Source organism: Oreochromis niloticus, linkage group LG15 (assembly GCF_001858045.2).
Source record: "Oreochromis niloticus isolate F11D_XX linkage group LG15, O_niloticus_UMD_NMBU, whole genome shotgun sequence".
Classification (NCBI taxonomy): Eukaryota; Metazoa; Chordata; class Actinopteri; order Cichliformes; family Cichlidae; genus Oreochromis; species Oreochromis niloticus.
The window spans coordinates 19,409,018-19,426,828 of record NC_031980.2 but is presented as its reverse complement, the minus strand read 5'-3'; the positions used below and the strand labels follow the sequence as shown (position 1 = coordinate 19,426,828).

The 17,811-nt window shown below is 39.7% G+C and overlaps 1 protein-coding gene across 3 annotated transcripts in view; it reads right to left on the bottom strand.

Annotated features, from left to right (window-relative positions):
* fam184ab (family with sequence similarity 184 member Ab) overlaps positions 1 to 17,811 on the bottom strand; it is a 193,518-nt gene that overhangs the window by 26,531 nt on the left and 149,176 nt on the right. For all 3 annotated transcript variants that reach the window (XM_019346150.2, XM_019346152.2, XM_019346153.2), the window contains exons 15-18: positions 16,345 to 16,498; positions 13,053 to 13,180; positions 4,382 to 4,566; positions 106 to 252 (exon numbers count right to left, since the gene is read on the bottom strand). In XM_019346150.2, the coding sequence (XP_019201695.1) occupies positions 106 to 252; positions 4,382 to 4,566; positions 13,053 to 13,180; positions 16,345 to 16,498 (614 nt within the window). The remainder of the gene's footprint in view (positions 1 to 105; positions 253 to 4,381; positions 4,567 to 13,052; positions 13,181 to 16,344; positions 16,499 to 17,811) is intronic.

Genomic DNA, 17,811 nt, shown 5'->3' with positions numbered 1-17,811 from the left:
CATCTACGATGAATAGGCTGACCTGCACTCAGAATCTGTTAAATGTTACTCGTCTGTAGTTGTACAGCTGTTTAAAGGCATATAGTTTTTAAAATGTGTACATACAGTATCTGAAGGGCAGAGATCTTGTCTTTGAGCAGTTCCTGGGCTTTGTTGAAATCTGACAGCATGTTCTGCGTCTCCCTGCTGTGGACGGCGCTCAGCTCGGCTAGCTCCCGCTCGTGTCTCTTTGTCAGCTCCTGCTCATGAGCCCTGAGGAACGAGAAGAAGAGTCAGCCGACAATTTGAAATAGCATTTAAGATTTTTTTGCATGCAGTGTCCGACTCACTAAAATACTGCCATCACACCAAATGTGAGATGAAGTTTTCACACTGCCTTCTTACACACAGAGTCTATGCAATGAGACAAACTGACACAAATTTGCACCGGCGATGTGAACGGAGCCAAATCTGCATTTGTACTATTTAAAATATAAAACCCATCAGCCGGGATTCTCCTGAAGCCACAGACAATCAGAAATGAAGGACAATCTTGCTGATGCCATTAAAGAGCAGCTGGAGCTGTTTCAGCTTTGCAGGATTTTCTAGTAACTTCTGAAATTATTTTACCTTAACTTAATTCCCACTATCAGTTGTGTTCCATGGATTGGATTTTAATAGACAGTATTTTCTGGTGTATAAAAATTTGCCAGTAGTAGAAACAGCAAAGAGTGAATCAACAGTTGAGCTTTGAATCATGATCCTACGGCCACAGTAGAGGTTTAAGACAAGTTTAGCTGTTTGCTGGCAGACATAGGATGTAGATAAGTGCACTTGTGGTTTTCTTGTCTCTCAGTATTGATAACTTGGGTTTGCACTGGCTATGTTTAGTGTCCGGGTGGGATGTGCCAGAGATGCTGTGGCTCGAGGGTGCTAACCACTGGCCCACCATCACCATAGACATCAAATAACCATGACCTAAATAGGAGGAACAGGAGGACTCTGCCAATGCTGACTGGGTGGCAGGTGTTAAACTCATACACAGTTCTGGTTTCTGGTCTGCAGGGATACAGCACATTGAGGATGTAACTGTCTCTTCCTGTTTTTTTTAGATTTTTTGGGCATATTTGTCACACTTACATGTCTCAGATCATCAAACAAGTCTTAATATTAGACAAAGATAACCCGAGCAAACAGAAATTTTCTTTGATGATCTGAAGCATGAAAGTGTGCCAAGAATGGAAGAGTGCAGATACTTTTTAAATGGTATTATAGATGCTTAGTCTCACCAACAGTGATGAAAAACACAGAATTACTTGCAATATTTTAGCTCCGTCTAACGTGATTCAGCTTTTTGACTCAAACTCAACCCAAATATCAGATCGGTGCTCTCCTACAGCACCTCAGAGCTGTTGCCAATTAAAAAAAATCATGATAATGACCGAAAAAACAATTGCATTATATCACACTGTTCACTTTTAATTAACAAAAATATTAAATATATCCCATGTGTCACATCAAATCATGTGTCACTTTGCTTGATCACAATTTAAGCTCTGGGATAAAGTGCTGTATGCTGTAACTCAGAGGTAATAGATTTATTTTTACTCTTTAATATGTGAGGTTGCACTTTAAGACTTAATCAGGTCCTGCAGACTCTCTCTCTCGCCTTGTATTTTTCTCCCAGGACGGGCAAAACATAATGGATTGCTCCACGCTGGAAATGTTAGTGAGATAAGAAAATCCAGAGACGGATGCACGGAATGAATTCGTAGAACATAATTTCATGACAAACACATAATTAATTTAAAATCATAATGAAACTGACATGTATGAATATTTAATAGAAATACTACAAAACATGTGGACAGCAATATTTGAAGACCTGTACAAGGGGCAGGATGATAAAGGACGATAATGAAAAGAGGGGAATAAAAAAACAAAACGAGTTGATGAAAGCGAGGAGGACGATGGAGGGGGAAACATGGATGCCCGTCTGCCTCTCATTCTGACTGGGCCAACTCTCCCTGAGGGGCGCACGTCTTATCTCCCTCTCTCTGCTTCCTCTTTATTTATTTATCAGTCTATTTTTATCCCCGTGACCAGGATTCAGACGAGGCGTTACGTAACAGGAGAAGAAATGTGCTGCGCATGAGTCTGACAGCAGAGAGCGATGACGTGTATATATAAAGGCAAGCGGCACACAAATTAACAGATAATAATAATGCACCACGGGCGCACTTAAAAATACAGTGTGATGGATGCTAATGAGTAGCCGGACCACATTACTCATATAGCACTTTAAAAATTCATTCCATGCCGCAGGGACAACATGATTATAGCCCACATTTTGCATTACCCAAAATAATCTTCATGTCTTCTAATCAATGGGCTCCTGACACTGGTCGAGAGACAGAGGCAGACTAAAGAGACGGATTTGCTTCTTTCGGGCTTTTCTTTCCTCTCTTTCATCTTTTGGTGTATTTTCATCGCTCAGGCTCGGACAGAGAGGGATTGCAGAAACTATCGTCATCCAAATATAATAAGAGAATTCAAATTCAGACACATGTGCCCACTGCGGGCGTTTTTGTGTGTTCTAGGCGACAGCAAATACATGCCAAAGCTATCTTGAAATGTCACTGACAGTGTGGTGCTAATGTTTTTAAAGGAATAGTGTGACATTTTCGGGAAGGCAGCTTTTCCTTTTTTTTTTGCTTTAAATGCCACGTTCAGCATCATCTCAGATGGGGGTTTTTTTGCATGGATTAAAGAAATAAGATGTGACGTCTTTAGTTTTTTCCCCAAGAAACAAACTGTTTAATGTTGCTGTTTACTGCTCTGAGCTAAAAGTCTAGCTCAGCATTTTAGGAAATATGCTTATTTACTTCTTTAATATGAATATTAGGACATTCTATTTCTTACTTATGAAGTTGAAAATTGTAGTTAGATCAGATTAGCATAAAGCAAGGAGAAACAGCTAGCTTGGCTTTTCCCAAACTTCAAAAACACAAAAACTGGTATCACCCTCAAATGAAGCAGATTTAACCAAAAGACGTACGCATTACGAAATGTGCAGAATGTGCAAACACATCATAACAGAAAACATTAATAGCCAGGATGGTGGTTCAGGTCTCTGTCCAGCATGTTCTCCCTGTACTTGCAGGGCTTCCTGTGTGCTCTAACTTTCTCTCACAGACCAAAACTAAACATGTTAGGTCAGGATCCAGCCACACATGCCTAGAGACCAGCTGCCAACCACAAGTCGATAGAGAAACATAGACTTGATCATGTCACAAAGAGGTATACTGTGCTGGACCAAAATCCTTCTTGTGATTGCACTAGTCACTACCAGAGTTTCATGAATGATTTCAACTCATCTGCAAACACTTGTTAAGCGAAATTTTGAAACATGTCAGTTGCAGCGGTGAGGTCTAACTTTTTCTTCGAAGCTGAACCTAACTTTCTGCTAGTAGTTGGCATCCATGCTAACCACCAGTAATCACAGCAGACTGCTAATGATCAAATCAACTGCAATGAGGTTTTTGAAGCAGAACTGTCTTTGTGATTGATTTCACATTACAACATCCAGCAAACACTCGACTGGTCTCTAGGCCTGTGCGTCTGAGGCCTGAGGTATGTTATATGTGGGTGTATTAATGAATGTGCCTGAAGTGGTTTGGTACTAAGAAAGACTAGAAAACCACAATATGAATAAATGCCAACCCACATATCATAAATGTCAAGCTTCTGATTATGAATATTGAGAACACGTGCCAGCTTTGCTTTCACGCTCAGCTCTGCAGATTGTGCTTCAACCAAAACCTTAAGTCCCTATTTTTACAAGTAAAACTCAAAATTGATTTAACAGAAAATTCTAAAATGAATCTGAACCGTGCACTGTAACTGCTTACTGCCAAAAACGGACACAAAAAGAAAAAAATAAGGCACTCAAACAACCATCGCTCTGAATTCCCGAGGAAAAATATTCAGCAGTTTGGTTGCTAGGTTACAGTAAAGGATAAGCTTCACTGTGAAGATGCAGTTTTGTTTTTTTCTTGTCTGTGTTTTTGAGCGATTTGGACGTGCATGTGTGTGAGAACTGTTCGAAGTGCAAGTTTAACGACTCATTCCTTAGCCACACAAAAACATAATATGACAAAAGAAAAAGAGGCATATTCAGAGGAGATCAGTCACAAAGGTAAAGAGGATTAAGCAATCTAATGTAAATGCAGCAAACAGTAACTTAATGTTGACAAAAAGAAAAAGTTTAGTTAGAGTCTGGAGTGGTAGACAAAACCAATTTGCTGTGAACGTGTTGAGAAAACGTGTTTTTCCTCCCTGTGAAGTAAAGTTTGACCGCAGGTTTTCACTTCAGTGCTACACAATGAACACTGAGTCATACCGGATCTGCTGATTGGCTTCACTGCGGATCTTGAGCACCTCCTTGCCCTTCAGCTCCAGCTCTTTAGTCAGGGTGCTGATGTTCTCGTTGAGCGTGTGGATTTGGTGGTCCAGCTGAGCGATGTGGTTCTTCCTCCTCGTCACCTCCTCCTGCAACTCGGAGATCCGGCCCAACAGCTCGCGTTCCTGTGAAAAGAGAAACAATAAAAAACAGCATTGAAGAGATGAAGGACATAAAGGTTTAGCTATAAGGTTTGTAATGTTTTAAAGCTTATCTATATGGTAGAATATTTTGTAAACTAAACTTTAGAATTTTTTAAAGTTGGTTATTTTGAACATTTTTAACACCTTGAGAATATTTTTTAAATCCACCATGAGGGTGAAACTTTTCAGATGAATAGGTGAATGCTGAACACAGCTGAATGAACAAAAATGGCTTTACCATGATGAAGCAATCATCCATCAATGCACACCACGCAGATAGCAACAAAGCCTCTTAATGAATATACTGAACAGCATTTTATCTTAAGTCCTGAATTTATGCAGGACTTTAAATAATCTAGCTTATGTGTCTTGATTCAATTGTCAAAACGGTTTTCAATGTGTCCATAATTTCACATCCTTAAGAAGCTTATAGAGCCGAATTACAGCTTTTATCAAAAACTGAATATATGTTTTGACATAAGTCTGTTGTATTTACTGTATTTTCTCAAAAAGCAACAAGAACTTTATTTATCTCAAAAACAGAAGACTTGCAGCATCTTGTATTAGAGGCCGGTTTGGTATTTCTCACAAACTGTTTAAACCTTCTGTTTGCAGACAAAAGTTGGCTTAAAGGGAGAGAAACTGTTTATTGCAGACAGTGGATTAATCGAAAGGTTGCAGCACTATAAGAGTAATAGGGGTTATTTTGAAGTGGGAATCGCACAAAGCCACTTTCGCAGAGTTCAGGAAAAAAACAGAGGTGGAAAGGACCGTATTAGGTCCTCTTTAAGTAAATTTACTTGTTTCCTCAGGTAAATTCACTGCATGATACTGTTAAGGCAGTAGTAAGCTGTGACCCCTCTTAAAATAGATCAGAAATAAATGTTAGATTGCCAGATTCTTTATTTGAACAACAAGCAGCACACCAGTGCCAAAAGTATTTGCTCAGCTTTGCCACACATATGAACTTGACTAAAATCCCATTCTTAATGTCGGCCAACCATCTGCAGCTATGACAGCTCCAACTCTTCTGGGAAGGCTTTCCAGAAAGTTTAAGAATGACCAATCTTTTAGAAGTGCATTTATGAGATCAGATGCTGATGTTCACCGAGATGGCCTGGTTCGCACTCTCTGATCTGATTGATAGTAAATGGTAAATAGACTGGTTCTTATATAGCGCTTTTCTACTCTGAGCACTCAAAGCGCTTTATACAACTTGTTCATTCACCACACCCATTCACTTTTTAGTGCTATCTAACTAACATTCATACATACACATTCACACTCCGATGGATGCATCGGAGAGCAACCTGGGGTTAGTATCTTGCCCAAGAATATTTGGCATGCAGACTGGGATCGAACCACCAACCTTCCAGTTAGTAGGTGACCCGCTCTACCACCTGAGCTGCACAAAGTTGCGAGCATGAAGTTGTACAAAATTTCTTGGTAGCTGAAGTATTAACAGTTCCTTTAACTGGAACTGATGGGCAGAGCAAAACTCCTGAAAACCAAGCCAAGACCATAAACCTCCTCCGCCAAACTTTACACTGATTTTTTTTGCCCTTCCCTTTATTTGGGCTCAGGACACAACTTAACACTTCCTGTAACTCTTTCAAATTAAAAGCCTCAGCGTTTCTTCTTAACACGGCGTATACAACAAACACTGGAGAGGACTGTTCCTTTAGCTTGCACATTACAGGCAGCCCTTATTTGGTCACATTGTCCACAGAGACGTCTAAATCCTCCACTGGTTTTCATTTAAGGATACACAGTGATTTCCAACTGTGTCACAATAAGCTGAGTCAGTGTAAGGTTCTTATTTTGTCAACTTACTTGCATTCTGCAGCCAGTGTACTTGGGCAAAGTAGGCCAGTACAATGATCTATTAGTTCTTTTGGGCCATAACAGTTTGTTTATGACTGATGAAAGCAACTTAATAAAATCCTGTAGAGAACTCAAACTGTTGCTAACCCCCCCCCAAAAAATAGGTAATTTAACTGACGAGTATGACAAAACCAAGATTTCAGTCATTATGGGAGAGACAAGATTCATCTGAGCTCTGAAAATACAACAGCGCTGTAAACTACTGAATGACTTCATGTAAACATGACCAACAACTGAAATTACTCACGACCGCCTGCCGAGCTGCTCTTTTCTTCTGAGCTCCACACTGACACAAGAAGCAGCTCCATTCTGCCGCATTTTGAAAGTGAGAAAATGAGCAAGTGATTTTCCCAGCAGGGGTGCGGCGAACGACGCGTAGGTTCAACCAAACAGTGGCATAAAAAAAAAAACCCCAAAAAACAACGCAGCCTGTCTGCATTTACGAGTCCATTATTGGAACATGTGACTCACAGCTTTGCAAACTTTAAGAAATATTCCACTTTCTGTTGTTTGTTAATAGGGAGCTTAAATTTCTTTTTATATACAGTGTATGAACTGAGGGGGTGCATTGAGGTCTGGTATAAGATAGAAAAGGATATTTTTGAATAGCGCATAGCTACTCTGATAAAGTCATAAGGTCAGTTACTACGATTTATATTCTTGGTAGCTCTGAATATCGTCTCAGATTTGCCTGAAAATGGTAAATTGATCTGTGCCTGTAAAAGGTGAACTTTAAAGAAACAATGACGCCTTATTATTACTTATTTCACTGTTTTATATATATCTATATCTATATATAATATATATACATATATATATATATATATATATATATATGTATATTTTTAAGTTATCATCTCTCATTTAGGTGTTTCTATTTTAGTAACTTTCAGTTTTATGTTGACTGTCATTTGTCTCTAATGTGTTTAAGACACAAGAGACTGCTTCCTTTGTCTCATTGTCCTTGATTAGTTTCGGCTGTTCCTTGTTTCCTAGGTGTTTCCACTCTGATTAGTCCTCATTGGTCACCTTGGTGTTTGTTCTTAGAACTTTGGCATCTCACCTAATAAAAGGCTGATTTTAAAGATTGCAAAAAAGTTTACTTGTCATCGCGGAGCACTTTGTGTTGACTGATGAGGGGAAAAAATGAGCTGAATCCATTTTCAGAGGAGCCTGAAACACTGAAAGAGATCTGAAACCTTTCTCAAGTCATTGTCATTAACATTCACAACTCTGAAGTTAGCGGGAGGTGAAATGGGCCTCACGTGCCAAACATTTCATTACGTTTGGTGACTCAAATGAAGAAGCAAGATGTGATCTGAAGACTCTCAGTTGAGTGCCACTTAACTCCATCAGAATTAGATTAAACACTGTCATGTTATTGTCTACTAATGATTCCTCTCCCTGTGAAAAATCTAATTTAACTTGGCACTATAATAATTTGTGCCAAGGACTGTGTTCACATATCCAGAAGCCATAATCTTGTAAAATAGCTTCATATTCACAAACTACTGTTTCTATTTGCATCTCCATCTGCATTTTTTTGATGTCTATAAACCTTCAGCACAATCAAGCACAATGGTGATGGGCCAGATGAGTCTTTAATGACCAATTTACCCATTTTACTCTTCATCTCATCCAAATCTTGGCTTGCGTTGGAGCAGGAGATGAAGGGAAATTAGGAAAGAAAGCTGGCAGAATTAAAGAAAGAAACAAAGGCTAATTGGAAGAGCATTTATCGAATGATATGGGACATTATAACTTAATATACTCTTTCAATTACAGCAGATATCAGCCTTTGATTTCAGAACTACGGAAGACGAGATAAAATTCCCAGTGTTGGGCTCATTTGGGGGAGAGATTTATTTACTTTTACATCTTGTCTGAGTTGATCTGTCATCTTTTCTTTTGTCTGCTTATCTGCTGTCTCTCTCTTTATAATCTCATTTTATCCTCTCTTTCAAACACCTCAGATATAATATGTGAACAGCGCCGTGAAGGAGAATATGAGAACGCTTTGTCATTCTCTGTTTTGCCTAGTTCTTCTTTATTCTTCTTTTCCTTAAAAAATAAAGTTTTCAAATAATAATCAAAAAGAATATTAGTTACCCCGAGCTCTACAGTAAACTAGGGTGTGATTTCCTGAGCTACTTTATTTTTCAATGCGTATTAGTAGTTAGCCAATGAAATCCCATGAATTTGAACTGCTGTCATGAATACATATTTTTATTCTCAGGGGAACAATGCTGTGCCCCAGTGTCTAAACAGTGTGTGATTTATTCGTTTTGTTATTCCTTTAAATGTGCTTTTTATTTTAGTTTCGAGTTGTTTACTGTCTTATTCATAAGTGTATCTGTGAATGTCAACAGTAAAGCCTTCACTTTTTATTCCTCCTTTCAGTGGGACAAAGGTGGTTCATACTGTTGCTGTAAAATATGCTGGCTGTCATCATGTTTATCCAGGGCTGGACTGCCAACACTAATATGGGAAATATGCCACCTTTCTGCCCGTCACAATCTCAGTTAATCATTTCATATCAAATTCTACCAAACTGTTAAAAACACATTGCTCCAAAAACCATAACTCCATGAGAACAGAACCAAAGCGGGGAGAAAAATAATACGAGCGATAAAAGGAAACAACGGTTCTCTGAAGATGATTTAAATCTAACAATGAGGAACAAAAAATGTTCTCATGTGTGCCTGAGCATCATCATGAATGGAACAATACAATCAAAGTGGACCGGAATAGATATTAAAAGTCAAGAGATACTGATGACGGGGTAATTCTTCAGACAAGACTGTTAGATCAAACATGATAAATATCTAGACAAGGATAGATGACACTGTGTACACAAAGACCTGCACACACCTCTGCACTCCATCAGCCTCTCCCTCCCCATCTGTTAAGTAATTGGAGGTATAAAAGCATTATTTAACACAGCGTGACGCCCGTCTGCCACTGAGCTCCTCCGCTCTATTGACTCAACTCAGGAAGTTTCACTTTATGTTCCATTAATGCTTCAGCAAAGTAAACAAGGAATTATTGTAAACACAGACTCCCACTGATGTTGAATTTAAATGTAAAACGAAACGTTTAAAGGCAGACTTTTAACATTATTAAATCATTAGCAAAATAATAACCGAGACCTACAGCATGGACAGAAATGTCCATTACTAAAGCCCCATTCATGCAGGCCCGGAGAACCCCTGGCAACCAACAGTAACCCAGTCACCAGAGAAAAGTGTGTTATTTCCTGACAGGTTGGTGAGCGGTGGAAGTCGATATCTTCCATGGAAATTATGGATCTACTAGTGACCAAAGCTGCTTCTTTCCAACTGACTTTACATGGTTAACAGGTAGCAACAACTTGTTAACTGGTCAAAGAATAGACATTTTTTCTCTCCCGTGGATTTCCTCCCACAGGCCAAAGACATTCATGTTAGATGAAATGGTGTTTCTACACTGGCCGTTGATATGAATGAATGAGAAAGTGTGGATTTGAGAGTTCAGTAAGACTAAAAATCCAAGTCTTCTAGTATTACGGGATAGCTTTTATTTAAAATATATATATAAAAAAACATGTCTATCACATTTATGCTCTAAGTGCTGCTTAGTGAGCATGCATTTAAAAGCCTCTATACCATGAAAACACTTGTTTGGCTTGATGCTCCCACGGTAATCAAGAAGTCTCTGGGTTTGAATCTGATGATTGTTTAAAGAGTTTGCAGAGGTGATGAAGAGGAAGAGAAGGGCTTTCTCTTTTCAAAGACCTGTAAAAATGGCTTTTTACTTTTTTCTTGTTAAACAGTTACCAATGTAAATTTGATTATTGGAAATGTTTTTTTTTTTGTAAAGTTATTTATTGTTTGGGATGACGCAGATGTTCTTATACTGAACCCTTCAATGTCTGTCATCTCCGAATTATCAATTGTGGGTCTCTTCTGCACCCCAAAGTAGACTAAATTGTCTAAAATACAAGCTTTTTCTGTGTAGGAAAGTATGAATGTCAGACTTTGTGTCTATTTGTGATTAATATTCAGGAATGGGCATTCTCTGGCATTATTAATTTCATTGCTCAGTTCATCTGCAAAACATCATATTACACAAAACATTTATACCATGCCACTGAGAGATGACTTGCAGGGAGTTGGTACGCATTCGGAGTAAAACAAGAAAAATATCAAGAAAAATGGGCCGACAAATATTTATTTGCTCCCTGTGGATCCAACCTTCCATTCAATGAAACTCGTCCATTGGGAGTTCCCCCAGGAAAAGGAAATATTGAGCAGCTATGTACATCGCTTTGTGAGCAGCAAATCAACTTCTTCATCTGAGCGCGTAACTCGGATGTCTTTATGGATCTCAGCGGACCAAATAATAAATAAATAAATCTTCAGATGCAAGAAAAAGGCAGAACACACGTATGTAGAAATCTTTGAGAACCTGACCCTTGTCTCCTGTAATCCATGACATCAGAAAACATGCTACTTTTTCAGTCATTAATTTTGAATCTTTTTAAATAAAATATGATGATAATTTTGCAAATCATGGTCCACATTGTGGTCAAAAACAAGAATAAAGGAGGGTTTGCTTTACCTTGTAGCTGACTGCTAGCTGACCACCCCTCGCTTGTCACATTCAGTTTCAAATGACCAGAGTGAAAACAGTTTAAGACAGATCCTCTCTAACAGGTTGATGATGTCATAGTGGCTGTGTTGACTGAACATGCAGTTACATTTCTTGGGAGGTGCGCGTCAGGTTAGATGGGAGGTTACGGCCTAGGGTTAAGAGGAGGTTCCGCTTATCTCTGAAGTCACGCCGTAGATTCCCAGCTGAAGCATAATTCAAACATCACTGTTTGACTGGCAGGTAGTTGAGACTGTAACATGTGCCTATTAGCTTTAATTGCCCCCCTGTTCTCTTTGTGACTAAAGAGGGAGTAAAGGTGGGGTGTGTGCATGTGTGCATTTGGGGGGTGCATAGTGGCAGTATTAAAGAGAACCAGCTGCGTGTCTCTGCTAGAACATCTGTATCATAAGGTGATGAGAAAGGAACTCACTGTGCTGGGGGTAATTAGAAAGATTTACAAGTGGCACTCAGAGGGCTGCCTGCAGTGTGGTGTGTGTGCTTGTGAGCAGGTGGTGTATGAGGCGTGCTGGTAGCATCATTTAACACTGACTCCATCCCATTGAATTTCTTTGATTTCGGCCAGAGCAACAAGAGGAAACATCAGAAACAAAAACATGAAAAACTGATAATTAACAAAGTAATTTTGTTTTTTGAGGACTGTGTGACCTAGATTTGTAGATTAGTGTCTGAATGTTTTATCACTGAGTTTGTATTTGAGCATGGGCTGTATACTGAAGATGGATGGTGGCTGATCCATCACGGCTTCACCAGCTGAGTAATGAAGTCCTATTCTGAAGCCTTGAGTTTTGCATTTTGGCCACCACCACGTTGGTGTGTTGGAAGAAGAAGTGTCCATATTTTGACATGATGGTGGATTACAGAGTTAACGATAACCTGCTTCACACAAACATACAGATGTCTGCTAGTTAGTTAGGGCTAGTTAACAGACTCTATACCTCTATGAGGTGGGAAATTAATATTAGAGACAATGAAACAAGTTTTACTGCAATAAAGTTTCCATAAAGGAGACTATAAAGACCTGACCCATCTTCAAGTGGTCATTTGAGGAAGTGCAACTTTTGGCACTTCTTTATGGCCCATTTATCCTCACCATGCAAACTGTGCCAGATGAAAAAAGTGACATCATATACAGAGGGAGATGTTGCAAAAATCTGAAAAGAAAAAGACGTGGTACTTTTTTCCAGCGCTGATGTACAGACTGTGTCTGAGTGGAGACACTTATCGTAATGTGGGGACTATTTCCTCCCTCAGTGCTGGTATAAGTGGTACGGAGCTGAGGAGACGTCACTGTTTGCAAACAGACGAATGCAGTGAGCTTAACCGAGACTGAATTCTTCAGCGCTAACAGTATCCATTTGGTTTGGACATGAACACTTTCTTGGGTTGTAAAAAATTTCGTCTATACAAAAAAAATAAAAAGCTTCCACAAATCAAGGCGACACCTTTAAATTGCTCATTTTTGAGCCAATAGGTAAAGCTAGGTCAACATTTCCTCTTGAAAAGCTCCTTATTTTTTAAGCACTTTTAACATTGATCCAGCTTGTCCTCAATTATTTTTTTGTTGCTCAAGTAATCAATTATATGACTAATAACTTCGATGTAACCTCGGGCTAATTTAAAAACTTGGTGAAATAAAGAAAAATCCATAAAAATATCAGCGGCCTGTGGCTTTGATCCAAATTAAATGGCTCACCGGTGCACATAGCTCAAGCCGGGTGTGTGAAAGGGGAATGTAGTTCAGTGCGTGTAATACTGTGTGCGTCTAATCTTCACTGTGGCCATGGAAGCAAGAGAATATGCTGGAGTGTTTTGAGGATTCATCCTTCACCAGACGCCCATTCATCATATAGCTTTGTGGTGGTGGTGGAAAGAAATGTGGTTGGAAATGCTGTTGTGATAAGCCAGCCCGTCTTCAGTAAGTCTCACAGTACCTGTGTCCGGTTATTCTCGATCGTCTTCTCCAGCTCGGCCTTGGCGGCGGCTGACTCGTGCTGGTGGGTTTGTCTCAGGTGTTCGATGGCTGACGCGTGGATGTGGTTCAGCTCCGATCGCAGAGAGGCTGATGGAAAAATATGATGGAATACACGAATGTCAGGAGGTCACATTTCATTTGCACAGAGCATAATGCACATGATGAAGCAAAGCTAGTCTGCATATTTCAGATTCAGTGTCACCGGGCACGCAAGACTTACTCAGAAAGCTCCTTTCAGCCTTTTGTCTATTTGCAAAAAGAGCTCATTACATCCAAAGGCATTCTTACTACATTACTTTTTTTTTTCTAACTTTGCACATAAAGAAGAATGCCTCTGCTGCCTTTACCCGAGTGGCCTTTAATCCTCACTTCAATGAACACCTTTTATTGCAAACAGTCTAATGGCTTAGAGAAGCATAGTGAGGGAACACACTGCTATTAGCTTTGAAAGAAAAAGGGGGAACAAAGCCACGAACTGCACATGATTTCTCTCTGCAGTTCAAAACCAGTCAGAAGACGGGCAAACAGAAAAAAACAGAACATGCGAATACACACGTACGGGGATACGATAGAAAAAAGCTAAGAGATATAAGGAGGAACAGGTAATAAAATAATATTATCGCTGGAGAAGTGAGAAATCGATGGAAGGAGCCTGCCAGTGTCAGGACCATGACATAGAGGTTAATGGAAGACCATTTATCACAGCACAGCACTGGTTTGTTGGCACCAAATATTTGGTGAGGTTGTGAATTTACTTCACTTTTTTGTGCTTATATGGTTTTGTTAGACTTTAGATCCTTGTTGATGTCTTCATTTTACTTTGCTGATGTTTCATTTTACTCTGTTGTCCCTACATTGCATTATAATAGGAAAATAATAAAGACTAGATGTTTCTCCTGTCAAATAGCAACATTAACGTAAGACAGAGAAATGTAATAATGCAGTCTGTGATGAAAGAACGTCTGTCTACAGTTATGTAAAAAACATCCATATGTCTTGTGTTCTGAAATTACAGCTATTATTCACGGAAATGCCATTTCTATAGCACTGAAGTGCAAGACCGGCTATCTAAATGTGCTTTAATGTTGTTCTACAGTGGGGAGGAAAGACTGTCTTTTGACAGAAAGAGATCAGACCCATCCTCGAGGATAGGAAGTTAACTGCCACAATCGATGGGGATGGTTAAGGGGAAAAGGGACGACAACCGACAAACAGGACAAAACATAAACTGTGAGAGAGCAGACAAAAATGATCACCCATCATTCTACTGCACGACTTTCCCTCAGACCAAATTCTGAGTGTTTTATTGAAACAGATATCTTCCACAGCCGTCCTTTTTCAAACATATTTCACTTCAGATGTGTTTCCACTAGTTGGAAAAACTCCATGAGGTTCGAGGGAATGAGCCGCCTGAACAGACCGTGGAGCAGGCAGTAAACATGACCAAGACTCACTAATGGTGAACGGACCAGGTTACCAGCTGCTATAGTCGCATGCTGTTGAAGTCTGACATTAACAGAACGTTGTGCCAGGGAGCTGGAAAGTTACAGATTTGTGTCCTCACAAACAAAACGGGCTCAGATGTGTGATAATGTGACCTTCTCATCTTTTCCAACTGTTCTCCGTCTGCACCAGCTGGGAATCCCTGAGCTGTGCTGATGTATCACAGAGAGACCCGTACAAGTATATCTCACAAAACTAAAATCACTTTTTAATTTAAATGGGTAAATTTTTATATATTCTATACAGATTTATACATTTAAAGTGAATAATTCAATACTTTCTTTGTTTTAATATTGATTATTATGGCTTATAGCTCATGGAAATCTGAAAATATCTTAAATTATTTCATTATTTCATTTGAAGTTTCAGTAAATTAAAATTTAAACAGTATAAATACTGCGTGATTTTATGCTTCATCTGCTCACGAGCTTTACAGAGATGCTGATTTCTTTTTCCAGTTGGACTTGCTCACAGTGCTGTCTGTGCTCCATTGGTCAGCCAGCTCACTTTTCAGAAATTGGACAGTTTTGTATTTTGAATCCTTTTTTGATAAAAATGAGAAAATGTTACGATAAAACTGATAATCGATTTGTGAGTTTTTTTCATGAGCTTTAAGCCAAAACCAAATCAAAATGTCTAAATACAGAATACATGAAAGTATTCTGTATTTATAAGAATACATGAAAGTATAAATTCTGAAAGAACTAACTTTTTTCCTGGACATTCATATTATTGGAGATGCACTAGTACAGATGGACCCTGTCGCACACTTTTGCCTCCAGACTGGGGTCAGGTTACAAAAATTGGGGGATGCCAAAACAACACTGTGGCGGGGTGTGGTCTGCAGCTGCAGAGGAAGCGTGGTGCAGTGGGTTCAGGGCCCAATGCCCGGGAGGCTGAACCCACACAGCCTCTCGGGCATTGGGAGGCTGGGAGGGCAACTGGGGCTGATTGGCTTATTGGGCTCCCCTGTTATCAGAAGGTCGCTGGGACCGGAGGAGTGAGCTGCACCGCAAAATGTCACCAACCCTGCGACATTGTGCACTTGTTGGGTCCTTTTGCCAAACTAAAACTCACAATGCATTTACATTTCAGAGAAATCCAGTTTAAAAATATATTTTTTGAAAAGTTGTTACATAATCAAGGATAATATATTAGCCATAATAAATGTGGCAGCCCTAATTTTCCCCTTAAGTCCTTCACTGCCAGTATCTTCTTTCACTCAAGACTTTCTTCTGAAATACATGAATCTGTTCAGCCCCTGCTGCATTTTTTCCATTTGGCTTCTTCTGAAATAACCACCAGGAATCCATATTCATAGGTATGTGAAGTCTCCTCTATGTAGACACAAATCAGCTGCCAGAGGGTGTGTTGAAGGGTTTCATAAATGACTTCCACTTAAGGCTGTATGGTTTGGAATAGCACCTAATGTGGCAGAGTGTGAAAACAGAGCGAGACAGTACAGGGGGAGGATCTCATGGCTGAATTGAAGTCTGGCCAATAGTCTCATATTCAACCTACAAGTATAAACACAAATATTTTCATATTTGTGTTTTATACTTGTAGGTTCTGCTTAAACATTCTTCTGTTCTTTCTATAGTTTCAGCTCAAACTGTAAGATCAGTGCAGACTCTGACTAAAAACTCTCCAATCAACGCAAAATATACTTAAAATTTATGGGTGGGTTAATCTGTTTTTATGTATGCACCCACACACAAACGCAGAGCAACCAAACACACACACTTTACCTAACATGGCTTTGCCCTCGTCCTCCAGTTCAAAGCGGAGCGTTTGCAGCTCCTGTTCTGACTGCTGTTTGAGCGTCTCGATGCTCTGGCGGTGAGCCTCTCGGAGAGACTGCAGCTCTGCATGGTGATGGTGGCGGAGACGCTCCTCCAGCTCCTGATGGAGAGATGAGACAGGTGGGTAAAAAAAAGGAAACAGAGGAGGGTGAAAGAGAAACAAAAAGAGGAGGTCAGGAAAACAATTAGAAAGAGGGAAATGGAGGAGTGGGAGGACCAGACGGAGACAGAGTGACAGGAAAAATGCAAGAAAATGAACAGTGTAGGAGGAAATGATGGAGTGGGAGGGAAAAGTAAGAGGCAAGAGGGATAAAAACAATGAAATGGAACAGTGAGGAAGAAAGAAAAAGGAAACTATTTTATTTAAAATCCTCCATGAGCTGAAGGAAAAACTGACCACTGAAGCATCAAGAGCAGAAGAAACACACTATTTATGCTGCACACTGCACAAATCTTGGTCACCTTCTATGTCTGAATGCATCATAGTGCACACGCTATTTTCTTACATTTGAAATGTCAGAAAAAGTCACTCTGCTCCGGAGCTGTGATATTAAAGAACGCGCAGACAGTTTTTTCCGTCATGTTTCAAGTCTCAGGTTTGCTGTTCCTGTCCAGAAGTGCCTCATTCAGTTTAACTCTGCATGTCTATTAAAGCAACAGTGTTTATTTTGCAATGCTGAAATTTAGTTCAATATATCTTCTCAGTTATACTAAGTAATCTGCAGCACTGCAGCAGTTACTTTATAGAGACCTACAGGCTTGAGTCACACAGGCCTAGAGACGGGTCAGCAACCAGTGGTTGTGAGGGAACAATTCATATTCCCACATATTCCCATCTGCTTTGGATGCTGGCAGATCACTCTGGTTGCCTTTAGTTTGCAAGAAAAAAACCCATCCTGTGTGTAAACACTTGCCAACTAGCTACTGAACTTGGAAAAGTGCAGCACACACCAGAATTAAAGTGTTCACTGTCAGTGAACGTCGTTCTTTGTCGGTGCAATCAGCATGTTTCAAAACACCCAACTTTCACTTTGAAGGCAGACAGTCTTTGTTTTCTGTTTGTGTCACACTGCTTAGGTATTACATCACTACTCTAATGGCAGATACACAAAGCCAAGGTGTCCGTATGGATATTAATCCTAAAAATGGATTGGTGCATCCCTACTCTTCATCCTTCTGCGTGCAAGCATGGAAAACTGGAGATGGCGTAGAGGTGGGTTTCTAAGAAGCTCGCAGATATATCCTGACAGATCTGACAAATGGATGTTAAGAAGAGTATCAGGCAATTTCCCAGGATTGGAGCTCACATCATGTCCTGCTGGAATTAACTGGAATTTGAGAAAGATTAAAAAATCATTTATATTGACAGAGAGAGAAAAACTGAGTGATGTGCCATCAGATTCTTTTGATAAG